General features: G+C 42.7%; 1 protein-coding gene across 1 annotated transcript; it reads left to right on the top strand.

Moving 5' to 3' along the window:
* The first annotated feature begins 2,570 nt into the window (after nt 1-2,570).
* LOC125780609 (uncharacterized) lies at nt 2,571-16,969 on the top strand. The gene is made up of 2 exons (XM_049463053.1): nt 2,571-3,429; nt 5,416-16,969. Exon 2 carries the CDS (start codon nt 5,545-5,547, stop codon nt 7,975-7,977), a length of 2,433 nt encoding a protein of 810 aa, XP_049319010.1. The 5' UTR covers nt 2,571-3,429; nt 5,416-5,544; the 3' UTR covers nt 7,978-16,969.
* The last annotated feature ends 844 nt before the right edge of the window (nt 16,970-17,813 follow it).

The raw sequence follows: 17,813 nt of genomic DNA, 5'->3' as shown, positions 1-17,813 counted from the left end.
ACTGAATGTGACTACAGAGTAATGGTCAGTGATATTTAGAAGTAATAGTTTCTGTACCTGCTTGCTTAAGCAGGTCAGGTTTTTTTTTTTGAGGGCGCTGGAAACCTGTGAGAGCAGATTCCCTCAGCATGACTTCGGACCCTCTTCTGTGAAAGCGATGGCGAGCCACCCAAAGGAGAACTGAGCTAAAAGACTACTCTTGAGTCCATTTCAAATTACCTGGTCATGTGGTAGGACAAAGAAAAGTGATTGAGAGACTGAGCTTATTTTATTTTAATTTTATTTTATTTTATTTATTGTTTCAACACATTTGTATTTGTTTATTGTGCGTTTACTGATTTACTGAAGTTGTTGGGTTATTGAAAAAAGTAGAACTAAAGGTGTATATTCTGAACTAAATTATATTAGTGGATCTAAGTAAACAAATTAACTAAACTAGCAACTAATAGTAAATTAAATAATATTAAACTCTGTCAGTGTAAAAGTTTAAAGTATAAATAGCTAAACTACCATTAACTACTCAACTTAAAAGATAAATAGTACATCCTAAAAGTAATAATACAGAAATAAAATCCAAATAAGCTTATATATTCCTAGTTTCCCTATTAATATTCTATTCCTAAACTAAAAAGTGCAAAGTAATAACAGATTTATTTTATAACGGCTAATAATATATATATATATATATATATATATATATATATATATATATATATATATATATATATATATATATATATATATATATATACACTGCTCAAAAAAATAAAGGGAACACTCAAATAACACAATATAACTCCAAGTAAATCAAACTTCTGTGAAATTAAACTGTCCACTTAGGAAGCAACACTGATTGACAATCAATTTCACCTGCTGTTGTGCAAATGGAATAGACAACAGGTGGAACTTATTGGCAATTAGCAAGACACACTCAATAAAGGAGTGGTTCTGCAGGTGGGGACCACAGACCACTTCTCAGAACCTATGCTGTCTGGCTGATGTTTTGGTCAGTTTTGAATGTTGGTGGTGCTTTCACACTCGTGGTAGCATGAGACGGACTCTACAACCCACACAAGTGGCTCAGGTAGTGCAGCTCATCCAGGATGGCACATCAATGCGAGCTGTGGCAAGAAGGTTTGCTGTGTCTGTCAGCGTAGTGTCCAGAGGCTGGAGGCGCTACCAGGGGACAGGCCAGTACACCAGGAGACGTGGAGGAGGCCGTAGGAGGGCAACAACCCAGCAGCAGGACCGCTACCTCCGCCTTTGTGCAAGAAGGAACAGGAGGAGCACTGCCAGAGCCCTGCAAAATGACCTCCAGCAGGCCACAAATGTGCATGTGTCTGCACAAACGGTTAGAAACCGACTCCATGAGGATGGTATGAGGGCCCGACGTCCACAGATGGGGGTTGTGCTCACAGCCCAACACCGTGAAGGACGCTTGGCATTTGCCAGAGAACACCAGGATTGGCAAATTCGCCACTGGCGCCTTGTGCTCTTCACAGATGAAAGCAGGTTCACACTGAGCACATGACAGACGTGACAGAGTCTGGAGACGCCGTGGAGAGCGGTCTGCTGCCTGCAACATCCTTCAGCATGACCGGTTTGGCAGTGGGTCAGTAATGGTGTGGGGTGGCATTTCTTTGGAGGGCTGCACAGCCCTCCATGTGCTCACCAGAGGTAGCCTGACTGCCATTAGGTACCGAGATGAGATCCTCAGACCCCTTGTGAGACTGTATGCTGGTGCGGTTGGCCCTGGGTTCCTCCTAATGCAGGACAATGCTTGACCTCATGTGGCTGGAGTGTGTCAGCAGTTCCTGCAAGATGAAGGCATTGAAGCTATGGACTGGCCCGCCCGTTCCCCAGACCTGAATCCGATTGAGCACATCTGGGACATCATGTCTCGCTCCATCCACCAACGTCATGTTGCACCACAGACTGTCCAGGAGTTGGCGGATGCTTTAGTCCAGGTCTGGGAGGAGATCCCTCAGGAGACCATCCGCCACCTCATCAGGAGCATGCCCAGGCGTTGTAGGGAGGTCATACAGGCACGTGTAGGCCACACACAATACTGAGCCTCATTTTGACTTGTTTTAAGGACATTACATTAAAGTTGGATCAGCCTATAGTGTGTTTTTTCACTTTAATTTTGTGTGTGGCTCCAAATCCAGGCCTCCATTGGTTAATAAATTTAATTTCCATTGATGATTTTTGTGTGATTTTGTTGTCAGCACATTCAACTTTGTACAGAACAAAGTATTCAATGAGAATATTTCATTCATTCAGATCTAGGATGTGTTATTTGAGTGTTCCCTTTATTTTTTTGAGCAGTGTATATATGTAGCTAGGTATATTTTAATATAGAGAGAGAATATGACAATATTACCGAGTATATCAATGTGTGTACATATTAAATTGTACATGTTGTAACACTGATGGATGCCACCTGTTGTAGAAATGAAAATTGAAAGGTGGGTCCGCACCCACCTCTCGCCTTGGGCTTGTGGGGCCTAATTTAGGATATTGAAGAAGCATATGTGTACATTTCATATACTGAAGCACACTGGCCTCATGTGAGCAAGTTCATTAAGTTCGCTCATCCTCTGTTTGCTCTCTCCCGTAACAGGTTTAGGCCTGTACCTAATATATCTGAGAGACAGCTGTTATAAGATAACAGGACATAATTGGCTCGCTCCCCGGAACATGCTATATGATGACTGAGGAGCATATCTCTAAACTCATTAAATAGAGGCCAGCATATCTCTAAATTCATTAGACAGACCAGATGGCCACATAGACTCCCACTCCATGGGAACAGCAAACAAAGTGAAGGTCAACATTTTTAAAAAAAAACTATACCATGTTGATTTGGTCACAATTAAATCCAATTATGGGACTAATGGCATAATGCCCATAACCTTGACCGGAAAAAACCTCCCTAAAGGTGATCATGTTTGGGAACAATTATGTTCAACCGATATATGGTTATATAACGGTAAAAGGTGGAGCCTAAAGCCCCCACCTTTGGTTTGCCCAAATACTGTATAAAAGAGCATGTAACTCTTTGTCTCATCAGAAGATTGGATCCTTCTGGCTGAACTTGGCTGATTTTTCAAGACAATAAAAGAGCATCTTAGAACTTTGAAGAACTCCGTCTTCTCCTTTTTTTAACTCAGGGCACTCGTCTGTTTTTACCTTCTTTCTTTTGAACTTAGAACCTTTGTAGTGATGCATGACTAGATAACTTTTAAAGAGTCTATTGTAAGCTAGCCCAAGGCTTCCCTTAAGGGAGGCCAAGAGTCGTCAGATTACGAACGACATTTGGCGCCCAACTAAAAGGGGCCTCGAAAAGAGCCCATACATAGTAACGATTAGAGACCAGCAGCAGTGACATCGTGAAGAAGACAATCCTCTTCAAATCCTGAAGGACAGGTGAGCATTGAAACCTTTTTCAATTTAATTACTGAAAAAGAAATATTGTGTTTTCTTGCTCACAAAGATGTCATTGTTTTAGAAGTTAAAAGAAGAATCTAAACTTTATAAAAAGAAACTGTAATAATTTATAACAAGCAGACGAGCGCTGTGATTTAAAGAAAGATGTATACATGTTTAGGAATGTGTATATAACATTATAAATTGAAACCAATTGATTAAAATTCAATAAAAATATTTGATGAGCATTTTTAGCGTCTAGACGCCTAAATCCAACTAAATTCAATTAATTCAACTAAAGTCAAGTAAATTAAACTAAATTCAAGAACATTACAACAAAAGAATTGTATGTTAATGTCTGTCTACTGTCTGTTATATGTTTTATCTCCCGGGCGTTAAAGACGGGAAACGTCATAAGGTGCGATCTAGAAAGCACGACGTTAGACTCAATATAAGTACATGAGAAAAAGAGAATAAGTACAGGAAAAAGAGATATAAATAAGAGCGACGCCAGAGAGTGAAGCGTACGCCAAAGAGATATAAATAAAAGCGACGCCTGAGAGAGAGCGTGCGCTGGAAAAAGGCCTAAGAAAGTAAGAGATAAATGGGAAAAGACTTGGACACCCGTCTGTTTAACAGAGGGTCTTAAGAAAACCAAGTCCGTCTTTTTGTTCCATGAGCGCAAGTTGAGACACTCTATCCTGACTGTTTTTACAGCGGAGATTGATTCTCACTCGGAGAAAAACGCTTAGTGCAGAACACCACTGTAACTGACAGAGAGACGAGGGAATAACTATTCAATTCTGACTAGTGGGGTATATGTTTTGTGTTGTCTGTTAAAATCTGTGTTGGTATTGTCTGAGATCTCAAGTTTATTTTTAATAACTGCTTAAATTGTGTTAGAGCTTAAGTGAAATGTTTAAAATGACTGTGACTTTGTAGATAACCTGTTTAGATGTTGCTAGTGTTATTTGAAGTTGTTTAGTGATGAGCCCACCCAGAAAAGTATTGAGAATTTGTAACAGAGTAATAATCTCCTGCTTAGTGACTGTAACCGTACACCATAGGCGTGGCATTTTTCGTAGAGTGGACTTTCGTGTTGTCCTTGTAAGGAGAGTTGGTCGTGAGGTGGTTAAGGGCGTAAAACGGCTGCAGACGTTTTTAGAACCCGAGACCTATAGAAGAGTGTTAGAATGCATCCGCCAACTACAAGATTGGAGTCGGTGAAGCAATATGCTAAATTACAATACAGAAATTTGATAATAACCATAACCACAGTAACAGTGGTTTATCAAAAGTTCCCAATTGATTTAGAAGCCAGCGAAAGAGCTGACAGAACCATGAGGTACTGCAAACAGTACCGACCAAGTAATTGGAAACTGTTTGAAATATGGATTGGTGAAATCATGGTTTTCACATCCAAATCATGGCTGTCCTCCCTATTGAGCGGCCAAAATAGATTCAAGGGTATGACTCACTTACAGATGCGTCTGCAGGGCTTAGCAGCCCCAGGACCATCAATTGCAATTGACATCGCACAGACACGTAGAATTCGGAGAAGAGTAAACAGAGCCCGAATTAAGTCTCACCGAAAACAGCGCAGACGAGAAGAAGCTAGAGAAATGAAGCTAATTAAGAAATGGAGTGCGTTGCGAGCACCAGGGCAAGGAGAGGAGTATCTAGAGTAAATATTTACCTAAGGTGTACAGGCTGTATATGCGCTGGCTGTAAAACATGCACACACTTACATACGCTTGTGTAATCTCACACACACACATAGTGACCCGCCCATATATGGACATGTACGCACATACATAGACTCACAGACACACTCACACTCACACACTATAGCATGTAAGTACTGTATTAACTCTTGAGCTAAACCAAAGACAATCATGGTTGTGATTCCTCAATAAGTAGACAAGGGTGCAATATACTAATTTTGATCTTGAAATCTATTTTTGAAATATAAATATATTCTCTCAGTTTCCTTTTAGAAAGCCTCAATCAACTGGACACAGTCCCACTTGAGGAGAAAACGAGAGACTAACGTGGCGACACCCTTCACGCAGAAACAGATAAGAGTATATTTTACTCCTTCTTAACTCATTCATCATGGGTGGTAAAAATACCAAGACTTGCAAAAATGAAGTAGACCCAGTACAGCTCCTTATTGAAAAAGGGGTTGGCACTTATGCTGAACTTACTCAGTGTATGGCTAGGTGGCATAAACTGACAGCTAAGGCTGATAAACAATGGCCCCTTGCAGGGACCTTTGACACAGAGCTGTGCAACATGATACATGCCTTAGAGCAAGAATCTTATGTATGGAATAGCCGACAGAGAATTAAACAGCAGCGCAGGCTGATTTTGCTGAGAGCATTTATGGACCATGGCCCTAAGCCAACTAATGCCCCGACAAGCCCTACCAGTCCCATTCCAATTCCAGAGAGACCTCCACCATATGCCTCTGAACGCACACCGACTACAGGGATTTACCCTGCAATGGCACAGGGCTGGCCAGATGCTTCAATTGAATTAAAAGGAACCCTGAGCTTTGAGAGAACATCAGATGAGACAAGTGACCCACCAACTGCCACACCTGCGACCACACAAGAAGCTGGAGAAGGTTGCAGTAAATACACACCCAAACCGCTAGCACCAACCTGGACAAGACCAAGCCCCGCTCAAGACACACCCACTGCAGGTGGCCCCTCGATGCACGAGGAACAGATGAGTGGTGAGACCACACCAAAGAGCAACTATGAAAGCAGCATGCACGAGCCCTCTGTTAGAGCCAAAGAACCAAGATCACGCACCCCAGCTGATGAAGAACATCCTTCAGATACTGAAGAACAATGTTCTCAAGTGCGATTCCTAACAGCTCCACTACAGCGGAGAGTTACTGGCGTATTGGAAATAGAGCCTGAAGCAAGCGCCAGACAGCGACGAGACAACTTTGAGGACACGTATAACAAAACGGAGAAGGCTATAGAAGAAGAACTCAAAAAACTAATTAATAAAGGTGTCCCAAAGAACTCAACCACCTCACACGTTGCACACGGCCTGCGTAGAAGCCGATCTATTGAGCTGCAAAGTCCAGTAATGCAGGATGAACTTGCTGACTCAGATTTCCCTCGCACGGACTCTGAAGAGGATGAGGATCTAATTGGCTGGACAGCGACTCTTGACCGAACACATACCCAAGGTCCAAGACGCTCTGAACGTATAAGGCAGAGACTGAGGTCCCACCAGCTTAGACCGTCCAAGTCATCCCATTTCTTCCCCATCATTGCCCAGGGCCTGGGTAATTCATATGTGCCCTGGTCCTTTATGGACTTGAAAGGCCTGGTTGAGCAACTACCGAACATAACCACAGGAGGGCAGAAGTGGATCACTGCTTTTGAAGACAAGACATCAGGCTATACTATAGCCATTGGAGACATAAAGGCTATCCTGTCACATTCCGTTGGAAAAACCAAAATGGAGGACATATTTTCACTGGCCAAGTACAGAAACCTGGCAACAAAACAATGCTTTGAAGACATACCTTTCAACGCCTACCGAAACAAAATCTGGGATGCCATTCGTGAAGAATTCCCAACTGATATGGATCCAAGTCAACTGGATTCACTTGAACTGAAACCTGACACCCCTGCCATTGAATACATCACCAATTTTCAAAAGAAATGGCTAGAAGAAACGGGTACTGCTTGGAACTCTTCCAACCAGTGTCTGTTTAAGATGATGCTGAGAAAAAGCTTGCCCAAGGAAGTGCAAGATGCACTTGATGAGGTCGTGGGTCTAAATAATATGGATTGGAACATGTTTAAAGATCACATCGTCCATCATGCGGAGCGATACAAGAAAAAGAAGGCTCAGAATAAAGAAGAGTTGGAGAAAATAGCTTTGCAGCTACAAAGAGCACAGCTGACAGAGTTGAAGAAGAAAGATAAGAAACTAGCTGACCTCATGGCAGTGGTGGCCTCTGATAAACCCAAAGCACCAAATGCGACTGATCAGATTTTACCTGTACTGACCACACAAGCATCTGTACAACAACCAATGCAAAATCCACAGGTGATGCAGCCACAACAAGTTGTTCCTGCAACTCAGACGTTTCCTGCACCTACAACACCAATGATGCCAATCAATGCAATGCTACAAAACCAAAGCATGCAGCCCAGCGCTGTCCAGACTACCAACCCCAATCTCAACCAACTCCAACAACCTGTGCCACCTGTTAATGTTTATGTTAACACAGGATTGGGCAACAGGGGAGGACTCAGAGGAAGAGGAAGAAGTAGAGGCCGTGGGATGCCAAGACCTAATAACAACCCATTCGGCATGCCTAATGCGCAGACCCTGGATCAATTAGACACATTTGACATTTCAGGCCAAAAATTCCAACAGGGTCAAGGATACCAACAAGGTCAAAACTACCAGCAAGGCCAAGGCTATCGACAAGCTGGAGCTTCTCCTGTTTGTTACACATGTCACCAACCTGGCCACTACTCAAGAAACTGTCCGAATGCTGGATGGTTCTGAAGATGCCCGGAAAGCCTTGAGGGGGAGAATATTCAATTGGCAGTATCAAATTCGTCTAGTAGTGACCCAAAAGTACAGGTTAAAATTAATGGTGAGAAAAACATATTGTTCTTAATTGATACAGGAGCCACCCACTCCGTAATTGGTCCAGAAGGAGTAAATCTTCCCCTGTCCTCTCATCAACTAAGGGCACAAGGCTTTTCAGGGAAAACGCAAACATTAAGATTTACAGAACCTGTACACCTAACCATAAATGAGCAAACTGTGGTAGCTCCCCTATTATATTCAGAAGCATGCCCAGCTAATCTCCTAGGTAGAGATATACTATGTAAATTGAGGGCAGATATCAGATGTTCACCCACTGGATTGTGTATAGACTTCCCAACCCCAGTATACCAGATGTACATAAAAGCAAAAGAGGGAAGACCAATCAAAGACTTGCCAACAGTTTATTGGCTAAGGCTAGTAGATAACTTACTTGACAGGCTCTACCACAAGTGGGAGCCTTGGATCGAGAGTCATAGACCTGACATGAAAAAGGTGTCAGATGATCTGCATTGTACTCTTTTGTACGATCATGATAACTCACAGACTGAATATGATGCATGTTGGCAACAGTGCCTACAGGGCAAATCAATCACATTAAGAACAGGAGATATGATCATAGGTCCCCAAGGAGTCGCTGTAGAAGCTATTTTGGATGACAACTTGTTACAATGGTACAAGGTTGAGAATTCTGTACCACATGTGTCTCTTATGGTTGCTAAATACAATCAACCAATGGACTTAGGTCCGATGGTGTTGGCTAGCAAAAAGATGACATGGATTGAAACAGATGATCAGTGTGTCTTCGAATCGGCTGATCGAACATACTATAAAATAACCACCAAGTCTGTTAATAGAACAATAGCTGAAAAGGTTGCTGTGGATAGATTAGCACCATATATTCAAGCTAAACTAACCCAGGAACAGGAAGAACTGTTAAAGGCGGTACCTGAGCAATTGTGGACCCAACACCACACTGATGTAGGCTTTATTAGATCTGTAGAGCCAGTCCAAGTGACTCTTAAGCCAAACGCCAGATTACCTTACCAAAGACAATACCCACTGAGTAAGGCTGCGTTTGAGGGTATTAAGCCAACGATTGAGGGCTTGTTACAGGCAGGAGTCCTAGTACAAACAACCAGTCGATGCAATACTCCAATTTACCCTGTGAAAAAACCCAACTCTGATAAATGGCGCTTAGTACATGACTTGAGAGCTGTAAATGCTGTTGTGGAAGGCGAAACTCCTGTAGTGCCTGACCCACACACCCTACTCTCAAATATCCCTTTTGATGCTACGTTTTATAGTGTTATTGACCTCTGCTCTGCATTTTTCAGCATTCCACTCGATGAGCAATCCAGATTTTTGTTCGCATTTACATATGGAGGCAAACAATACACTTACACCCGCATGCCACAAGGCTTTAGTGAAAGCCCCAGCATATTTAACAAAACAGTAGCACAAGACCTAGGTGACATTGAAATCAACAGTACATTGATTATGTATTTTGACGATCTGCTAATTGCTTCCAAAACTAAACAGGAATGTGAGGAAGATACAATAACAGTCTTAACCAAATTGGCAGAGAAAGGCCATAAGGTTAGCAAGGCCAAATTGCAATTTTGTGCTGAGGAAGTAGACTACCTTGGCAGACGCTTAAAAGGAAACAAGCGCACAATTATGCCAGCACACATTAAAACCATCCAATCTGCTCCTAAACCAATTACTGTAGGCCAAATGCTCACATTTTTAGGAATGGCTGGGTACAGTCGCCAATGGATTTGTGACTTTGCACTTAAAGCCGCCCCCCTCAGGAGATTGGTAAAAGCAGCCGGACAGAGAAACCTTAAAGGAATCTTGGTTTGGGATGAGGAAGCTGAACAAGTTTTTATGCAGATCAAGCGTGATCTGTGCAGTGCTCCTGCATTGGCCAACCCAGATTACTCAAAACCTTTTGAACTTTTTGTGTCTGTAAAGAAGGGGTTCGTTAATGCTGTCTTAAGACAACTGTCAAACCCCATACAGGGCTACACTCAAGCGAACACCATAGCCTACTTTAGTACACAGCTTGACAAAATTGAACAAGGCATGCCACCTTGCTATCAAGGTTTGGCAGCAGCAGCATATGCCTTTGAAAAGGCTACTACAATTACCATGGGATACCCAGTTACCATGTATACCAACCATTGCCTACATACTTTGTTAACATCTAACTCCTTCGTGCTGACAAATGCCAGACGCACAGGCTACGACGTTATCCTGTCTGCACCTGAACTAACCATTAAACGATGCAACAAAATTAATCCAGCTGACAAGATACCACTCCCGACGGAGGGAACTCCACATGACTGCGAACAACACACTTCAGACTTCTTGAAGCCTAGGCGTGACTTAGCAAGTGAGCCCTTGACGTACAATGACTTGATTCTTTTTGTTGATGGTTCCTGCTTTAGGGGACCAGATGGCAACCTAGCTGGTTTTGCCGTAGTAAATTACGATCAGACCACTAATCAATTTGTGACTCTTTTTAAAGCTAGTGTACCACAACCATGCTCAGCCCAATTGGCAGAGCTCAAAGCTTTGACAACTGCTTGTCAATTAGCTAAAGGTAAACAAGCGACTGTGATGACTGATTCGGCGTATGCCCACGGGGTGGCGCAAGTGTACGGATCTATCTGGGCCCAGCGCGGGTTCGTACGAGCTGACGGTACCGAAATTGCACACGGACAGGCCATTTCAGACCTCTTAGAAGCTATCTTGCTTCCTGACAGACTTGCCATTGTTAAATGTGCTGCTCATAGACATGACGATTCTCTGATTACCCAGGGCAACAATATGGCTGACCAGGAGGCTAAGGATGCTGCTACCGTAACATTGCAGTGCCCTGCCCAATCCCCAGACAGACTCCAATTGGCTGAGGAACAACTAACTGAGCTTACACCAGACTTAACTAGCTTAAGTGAGTGCCAAGAGAATGCAAGTATCTATGAGAGAAATGTTTGGATTAAAAGAAGAGCTAAACCAGAAAATGGTGTCTGGTACGGCCCAAATGGCCTGCCAGTAGCTCCCATATCCTTATTAAATATCCTGATTGCTGATGCACATGGCATATCTCATGTCCACCGGAAAGAAATCATTAAACAAATTAAGGCTGAGTGGTGGACCCCATATTTGGTTCTCACTGTAGACCAATTCCTTAACCATTGTGCTGTCTGTATACAGTACAATTTCAGGAAATCTTTGACTGCTCCATTAGGACACATCCCTGTTCCTGATGGCCCCTTCAGACACTTGGTAATGGATTACCTAGATATGGGAAAACCCGTTAGAGCATTCCGCTACATTATAGTAGTCACCGACAGATTCAGTAGATGGACTGAAGCTCAAGCAACTCAAAAAGAAACAGCCACTGCAGCTGCTAGATTCCTGATTCGAGAGGTGATTCCTAGATTCGGAGTACCAGATACGATTAGTTCAGATAACGGTTCGCATTTTGCCAACAAAGTTATCGCAGCCATAGCCAGATCACTTGGCATTAAACGTAGGCTTGGCTGTGTCTACAGACCACAGAGCCAAGGCATTGTTGAAAGGCAGAATGGAGTCTTAAAGGCAAAGATTGCCAAGATCATTGCGCACAGTGAAGGAAAAATCAATTGGCTAGATGCCTTACCGCTAGCTTTGATGAGCATGAGAATGACCACAAATAGAGTGACCAACCTAACACCACATGAGATGGTGACAGGCAGACCAATGCCAGTTACGTACCTTAGAGCACCATATCAAGGCCCTAGTCTTGAACAGCTCCAAGCTGAACTTCATGATTATGTCACATGCCTTACCAAAATTCACAGAGACTTATTTGCCCAAGCGAAAGGAGCTAGTGTTAACAGATCTGCTGAGATTGACAGCTCGCTGACTGAACTGCTCCCTGGAGATTATGTATATGTCAGAGTACACAAAAGGCAGTGGGATCAACCCAGACGGGAGGGCCCTTATAAGGTAGTTTTGGCCACACCCACTGCTGTAAAAGTGGAGGGAAAGACTGTTTGGTTCCATCTGAACCATTGCTCAAGAGCCCCTCCATTTTACCGACCCCCACAACAATCTGATGTGCAACCACCACAGCAAACTGATGAACAACCTGCTGAACAAGCACAAGGTGACCCTGCTCCTGTCTCACCTAGGGCAGGACCAAGTGGATACCAGATCCTGACTAGACAACGTGCACGTCTAACTCCTCCTGACCCGGGCTCAGAATCCGATTAAAAGCTACATCACTGCCGACCTTAAACATCAGACACACTGCAATTGACATCATTCGAGGAAGAAATGCCTCCATGGCATCCTTTTAGGCATCCTGGTCTTTGCGGACTAAAAGGTACCACCCTTATCTTCATCATCATCTCTTGCATCATTGTTTTTGCTATTCTTTTCACGGAACAATCTGCACATACGCCTTCCACGGAATCTGAACTTTGTGCTAACTGTTCCATTGAACCAAATACTACTGGACAGTACTGATTAAGTACTTGGACCTTTTTCTTGTTTCCTTTCGTATTTTTGTTGTGTACATTACCTTCATTGTGTGATTTGTGTATGCTTTTAACCGAATTCCACCTGATGAACCCCTGTCAAGCTTTTCATATTCCGACTCTCCCCTATCCATTACCTGTCTTTTCCTTTTTCAAAGACCTGCCTTTATATTTGATCAAAGCTGACATCTCTATAGCACACACATTCATAGCACAATCCTCTAACCATTCCGGACCAAATGGTATAGTAGATACTGGTTTGGAAACATACACTAATTTTATCCCTTTTCTGGAATCAACCCTATTGATTAACCCTGAACACCTTTTAGTTGCTGAAATAATTAGACCAAACTTTACTACCGCCATTGTCTGGTATTTTGCCACTCCAGGTGATAGCACGTCTTTAAGTCGCAGACAATACTTTCGTTCATTCGCCACAAGCAAGTCCTCACTACTAGAGTACTGTTGTCATTGGATTGCATCCTAACTATGCTACTCACACAAATCCAGACTAAGAGTCTTGACCTTTGGAGGTCCCATAAAGACCACTTTTTACTTGGGTTGACAGTAATAATGGCAGCCTTCATCACTTCTGCATTAGGTGCTCTACTCATAGCTATGCTATGTAACACTTACCAAACTACAACTCCCATCCAAAAGGTTGACGATTCTACTCGAACTATCTTTAAACGCTCACTTGACACCAACAAATACAGACGTTCCATTGTCCATCAGACTTGGTCTGAATTGGGCAATCGCACGTGTGAACGATACTGTCCCTATGTCGACCCAACAGTTTGTATGTCCGCTTCCAACCTGTCCCCATCCTTTGCTTACGCGAACATTTACTTCGAATGGACACAATATCGCCAATCCGACTACAAAACAATTAAAAAACGCTGTTTGGCATCACCTGCCAATATCTGTGACCAACCTGCTAACTGTTTCAATTCTGCGCGCCTTAGGAGACGCCCATCTAAGCCTTTGCATTGCAGCTTAGCTTTATTAATGTCATACTTCCTGACTACTACTCCCTCCATGCACAACAGATACACCTACTTTCAAGTTGAATATCGGTCTATGACCTCAGTAGCATTCCTAATTGACACTAAAGGTAAATTTTCCCTGAAGGCTTATCCAATCGGCTCTAACTGCTCACATCAGGCTCAATATACTTTAAATGCCTTCTGCGAGCCTCTAATCTGCTACGAACAAGCCCGCCTGAACAGGACTCCACGAGCTGTGGTACATTCCTGGGAGGCACAGAGATTGTTTACATTTGATTCCTTAGACCCTAATGACTTACCTGATACAGATAATGACCCTGGTGTTGTGATTTCCCAATATGCTGATCAGAATATGTTCTATCAATATTTGACCTACACAGCCCAATCAGTTGCTTCAACTGACTGTTTTGCTTGTCACAATGGTAACAGTGTCCCAACTATCACCCCAATAGATGGTTTAGATATTGTCACTAACACAACAGTTCCCTCTCCTCTGCAATGCTTGATGTCTTCATTGACCATTCCCAACCAACACTCCGCTGTTGATCCAAGATGTACTGATGTTGATGGTCCAATTGTACCACCACCTCCAGTTATACGTGATACTGGAGCTCAGTACCCATTTTGTTTTTGTAGGGCCAATGCACGACACAACCTTCCTGAACTTGACAACAGGTGTCGTATTAGACTTAATTCCACTGGTACTGATATACTCACAGGATATAGATATCTTAGGGTTAACTTAGCTAACGGTACCCTCCCCCTAGCTGATCTTTTCTGGATATGTCATTCAGACACTAAACTGCTCCAGTCCCTTACTAACTCGTGGACTGGCTGTTGTGCACCTGTCACTTTAACCGGTTCTGTTTCAGTTATGACCTTTGGTGATGCTTTACCCAGACACAAACGTGATCTTTATTCTGACATTTCAGATGTACAGAATGTTCCTGAGCTCAATTACCTAGGCATCCCTGTAAAAATTCCCAAAGAACACTTGGTTATGAGTGATGGTAGCATTGGAGCCACAGGTATACTGTTTGCTGGACTGCAAGCCTATAGAAATGGCCACTGGATTAATTACATTTGGTACAACCAACAGAGATTTCTTAACCACACCATTACTGCCTTAGAGGCTCTTGGTGAGCAATTGGATGCAACTTCTAAAATGACCCTTCAAAACAGATTCGCTATTGACCAAATGAGAGCACCTGATGATGGTGTCTGTGTTCTGATTGGTGACGAATGTTGTTCCTATATTCCCTTACATACTGGTTCTGATGGTAATTTTACTAAAGTAATGTCCAAACTTAGAAACCTGCGTGATGAACATGTTAGAAACACTCAAGCTGCACAAGACTCCTGGTTTAACTGGCTATTTTCTGGTCAATGGAAAGCTCTTTTAATGAGATTGGCTATGATGCTTTTATATGTCATCTTGATTTTGATGTTTGTGGCATGTTGTGTTGTACCTTGTTTGAGATTGTTGATTGAACGAACTGTTTCATCTATCTCTGGACAATATGCTGTTTTCCATGCGTCTGTTGACTCATCAGCGGGACTTGAAGTTATTTGTCAAATGGGCCAGGGCATGTCCCCGGACAATTAATGCAACTGCGCCCTCCGGGTCAAGGTGAAGTGCTAGTAACCTCTCCCTTGACCTACACCGTGCCTTTCCACGTGGCGCAAAGTCACAAAAGGCAGAAGACGTCTTCAACTACCATTTGGTTTTGTGTTTTTATCCCTTTGCCTTTGAATGATTCTCCATGTAAATGGACTATTTAATCCTACACCCTTGTTTCTCACCTGTCCCAAGATTCCATAATAATTGGTTGTGTTTATACCTTTACAAGTGTGCCTTTCACTGTCTGGTGAAATGTTTTACAGTTACATATGTGTATTGTGCCTAAGGGGGGACATGCTTATTTGGATCTTTCTTACCTACTGCTCGTGTTCCCAAATTCCTCTGAAGAGGCGGAGCCCCTTGACTGTGCATTGTCTTGGTAACGCTACACATTCCCATAGGGGACCTATCAGGTAGCTTTTCCAGGCAGCGACCAAACAGACTGGTATTTCCCCATCAGTATAGCGCCTTGGCTCTAGGGGGGTTTGCCATTCTTGCCTTTGTGCTGGGGTGGTATGCCTTAACCCTTGGATCTTGAGGTAGGCGACTGCATGTGGGGCCTTGTCGGGTTGCTTTGCCAGGTGCCATGTTTGACGTGCCTTTCTATGCTCAATTATTCGCCAGTTACCAGCGAGGAGACAAGGGGAATGTGGGGTTGTTTAATCAGATACTTATGTCACTTTTGACAAAAGCATTTCAATACTTGATATGCGTAATTCGGACCTGTTTGACCCTCCTTGTGGACAATATATTAATATGGAACTTAACCATGTATTCGACATATCTATCATATGTAACCCAATCATGTTATCCATTATGTAATCCATTTGAAAGTGTGCATTTTCATACCTTTTGTAGTAATTACACCACCTTTATTCATTTGTTTTGGTGTCATGTAGCTGAATATATAACCATGTATTTCTTACTATTCTGTCATGTTTACTCACCCATATACATAAGAATGTGCCAAATCAATGTGGTTTAAAAATGGACTTGGGACTCAAAATATTTACGAGCACGTAACTCACTTACAATAAAATAATTAAAACTCTACTAAAGTCTTTATGCTCTGAAAGACAGCCTAAAATACCAAATTATCCCATCGTTGTTCCGTGGGACTAAATCCCACGGAAGGGGGGAATGTGGGGCCTAATTTAGGATATTGAAGAAGCATATGTGTACATTTCATATACTGAAGCACACTGGCCTCATGTGAGCAAGTTCATTAAGTTCGCTCATCCTCTGTTTGCTCTCTCCCGTAACAGGTTTAGGCCTGTACCTAATATATCTGAGAGACAGCTGTTATAAGATAACAGGACATAATTGGCTCGCTCCCCGGAACATGCTATATGATGACTGAGGAGCATATCTCTAAACTCATTAAATAGAGGCCAGCATATCTCTAAATTCATTAGACAGACCAGATGGCCACATAGACTCCCACTCCATGGGAACAGCAAACAAAGTGAAGGTCAACATTTTTAAAAAAAACTATACCATGTTGATTTGGTCACAATTAAATCCAATTATGGGACTAATGGCATAATGCCCATAACCTTGACCGGAAAAAACCTCCCTAAAGGTGATCATGTTTGGGAACAATTATGTTCAACCGATATATGGTTATATAACGGTAAAAGGTGGAGCCTAAAGCCCCCACCTTTGGTTTGCCCAAATACTGTATAAAAGAGCATGTAACTCTTTGTCTCATCAGAAGATTGGATCCTTCTGGCTGAACTTGGCTGATTTTTCAAGACAATAAAAGAGCATCTTAGAACTTTGAAGAACTCCGTCTTCTCCTTTTTTTAACTCAGGGCACTCGTCTGTTTTTACCTTCTTTCTTTTGAACTTAGAACCTTTGTAGTGATGCATGACTAGATAACTTTTAAAGAGTCTATTGTAAGCTAGCCCAAGGCTTCCCTTAAGGGAGGCCAAGAGTCGTCAGATTACGAACGACAGGCTACAACTCCCTTACGCGTTCGTTGAATAGAGGAGTCTAGACAGATGGAGTGAAGTTAGAAGCAAAACAAGTATTTATTGCAAAAGACTGGATCCAGGAGAACATACAAAAGAACGGTTATCCACCGCTCCAACATACGCTCTGAACCTCGAATGATCTGACTCCCGTGTATATACTCAAAATGACGTGATATCTGCCGATGAGGCGTTGCTAAAATCATCTCCTGTCAGCATGCATGGTGTTACGTGTTAGCGCTCAAGATTCGCTAGTCTTTGGCCTTGAGTGTGCGCAGACAGTCCGGCATTTGTTCAGTAATTTAGACAGTGTTGCACTCCCTGTGCGCATGCCCTCCTTAATTTGACAGGTGAAGGACTTTACGTGCACGGAGAGAGAAAGACCGTATTGTTTGCCCAGAAGCCTCCTTTGTATTAAGTTAGGTCATGCAGAATGCACTATCTGATAATTTGTAGCGGTTAGTGAGAAAAACATGCAATCACACAATGGGTTTCAGTGAGGTGTCAGTGGCGCGTGATTCGTCCGCCATACAATGGGTCTATACGTTTATGTATCATGTGGGTTAGTTTGTCAGCCTAAGGCCTGTGTTTAGCCACATGCTTGTTAAAAACAATGTTTCACTATATACGTGAAGAATACATGGTGGTTAATGGTTA

The sequence above is a fragment of the Astyanax mexicanus genome, chromosome 13, assembly GCF_023375975.1.
Source record: "Astyanax mexicanus isolate ESR-SI-001 chromosome 13, AstMex3_surface, whole genome shotgun sequence".
Classification (NCBI taxonomy): domain Eukaryota; kingdom Metazoa; phylum Chordata; class Actinopteri; order Characiformes; family Acestrorhamphidae; genus Astyanax; species Astyanax mexicanus.
Note: the sequence above shows the minus strand (reverse complement) of the source record. Positions and strands in the feature narration are given on the sequence as shown.

Bases quoted from the DNA above. Each gene is read 5' to 3' on its own strand.
- LOC125780609 (XM_049463053.1), top strand. From the start codon at position 5,545: ATGGGTGGTAAAAATACCAAGACTTGCAAAAATGAAGTAGACCCAGTA.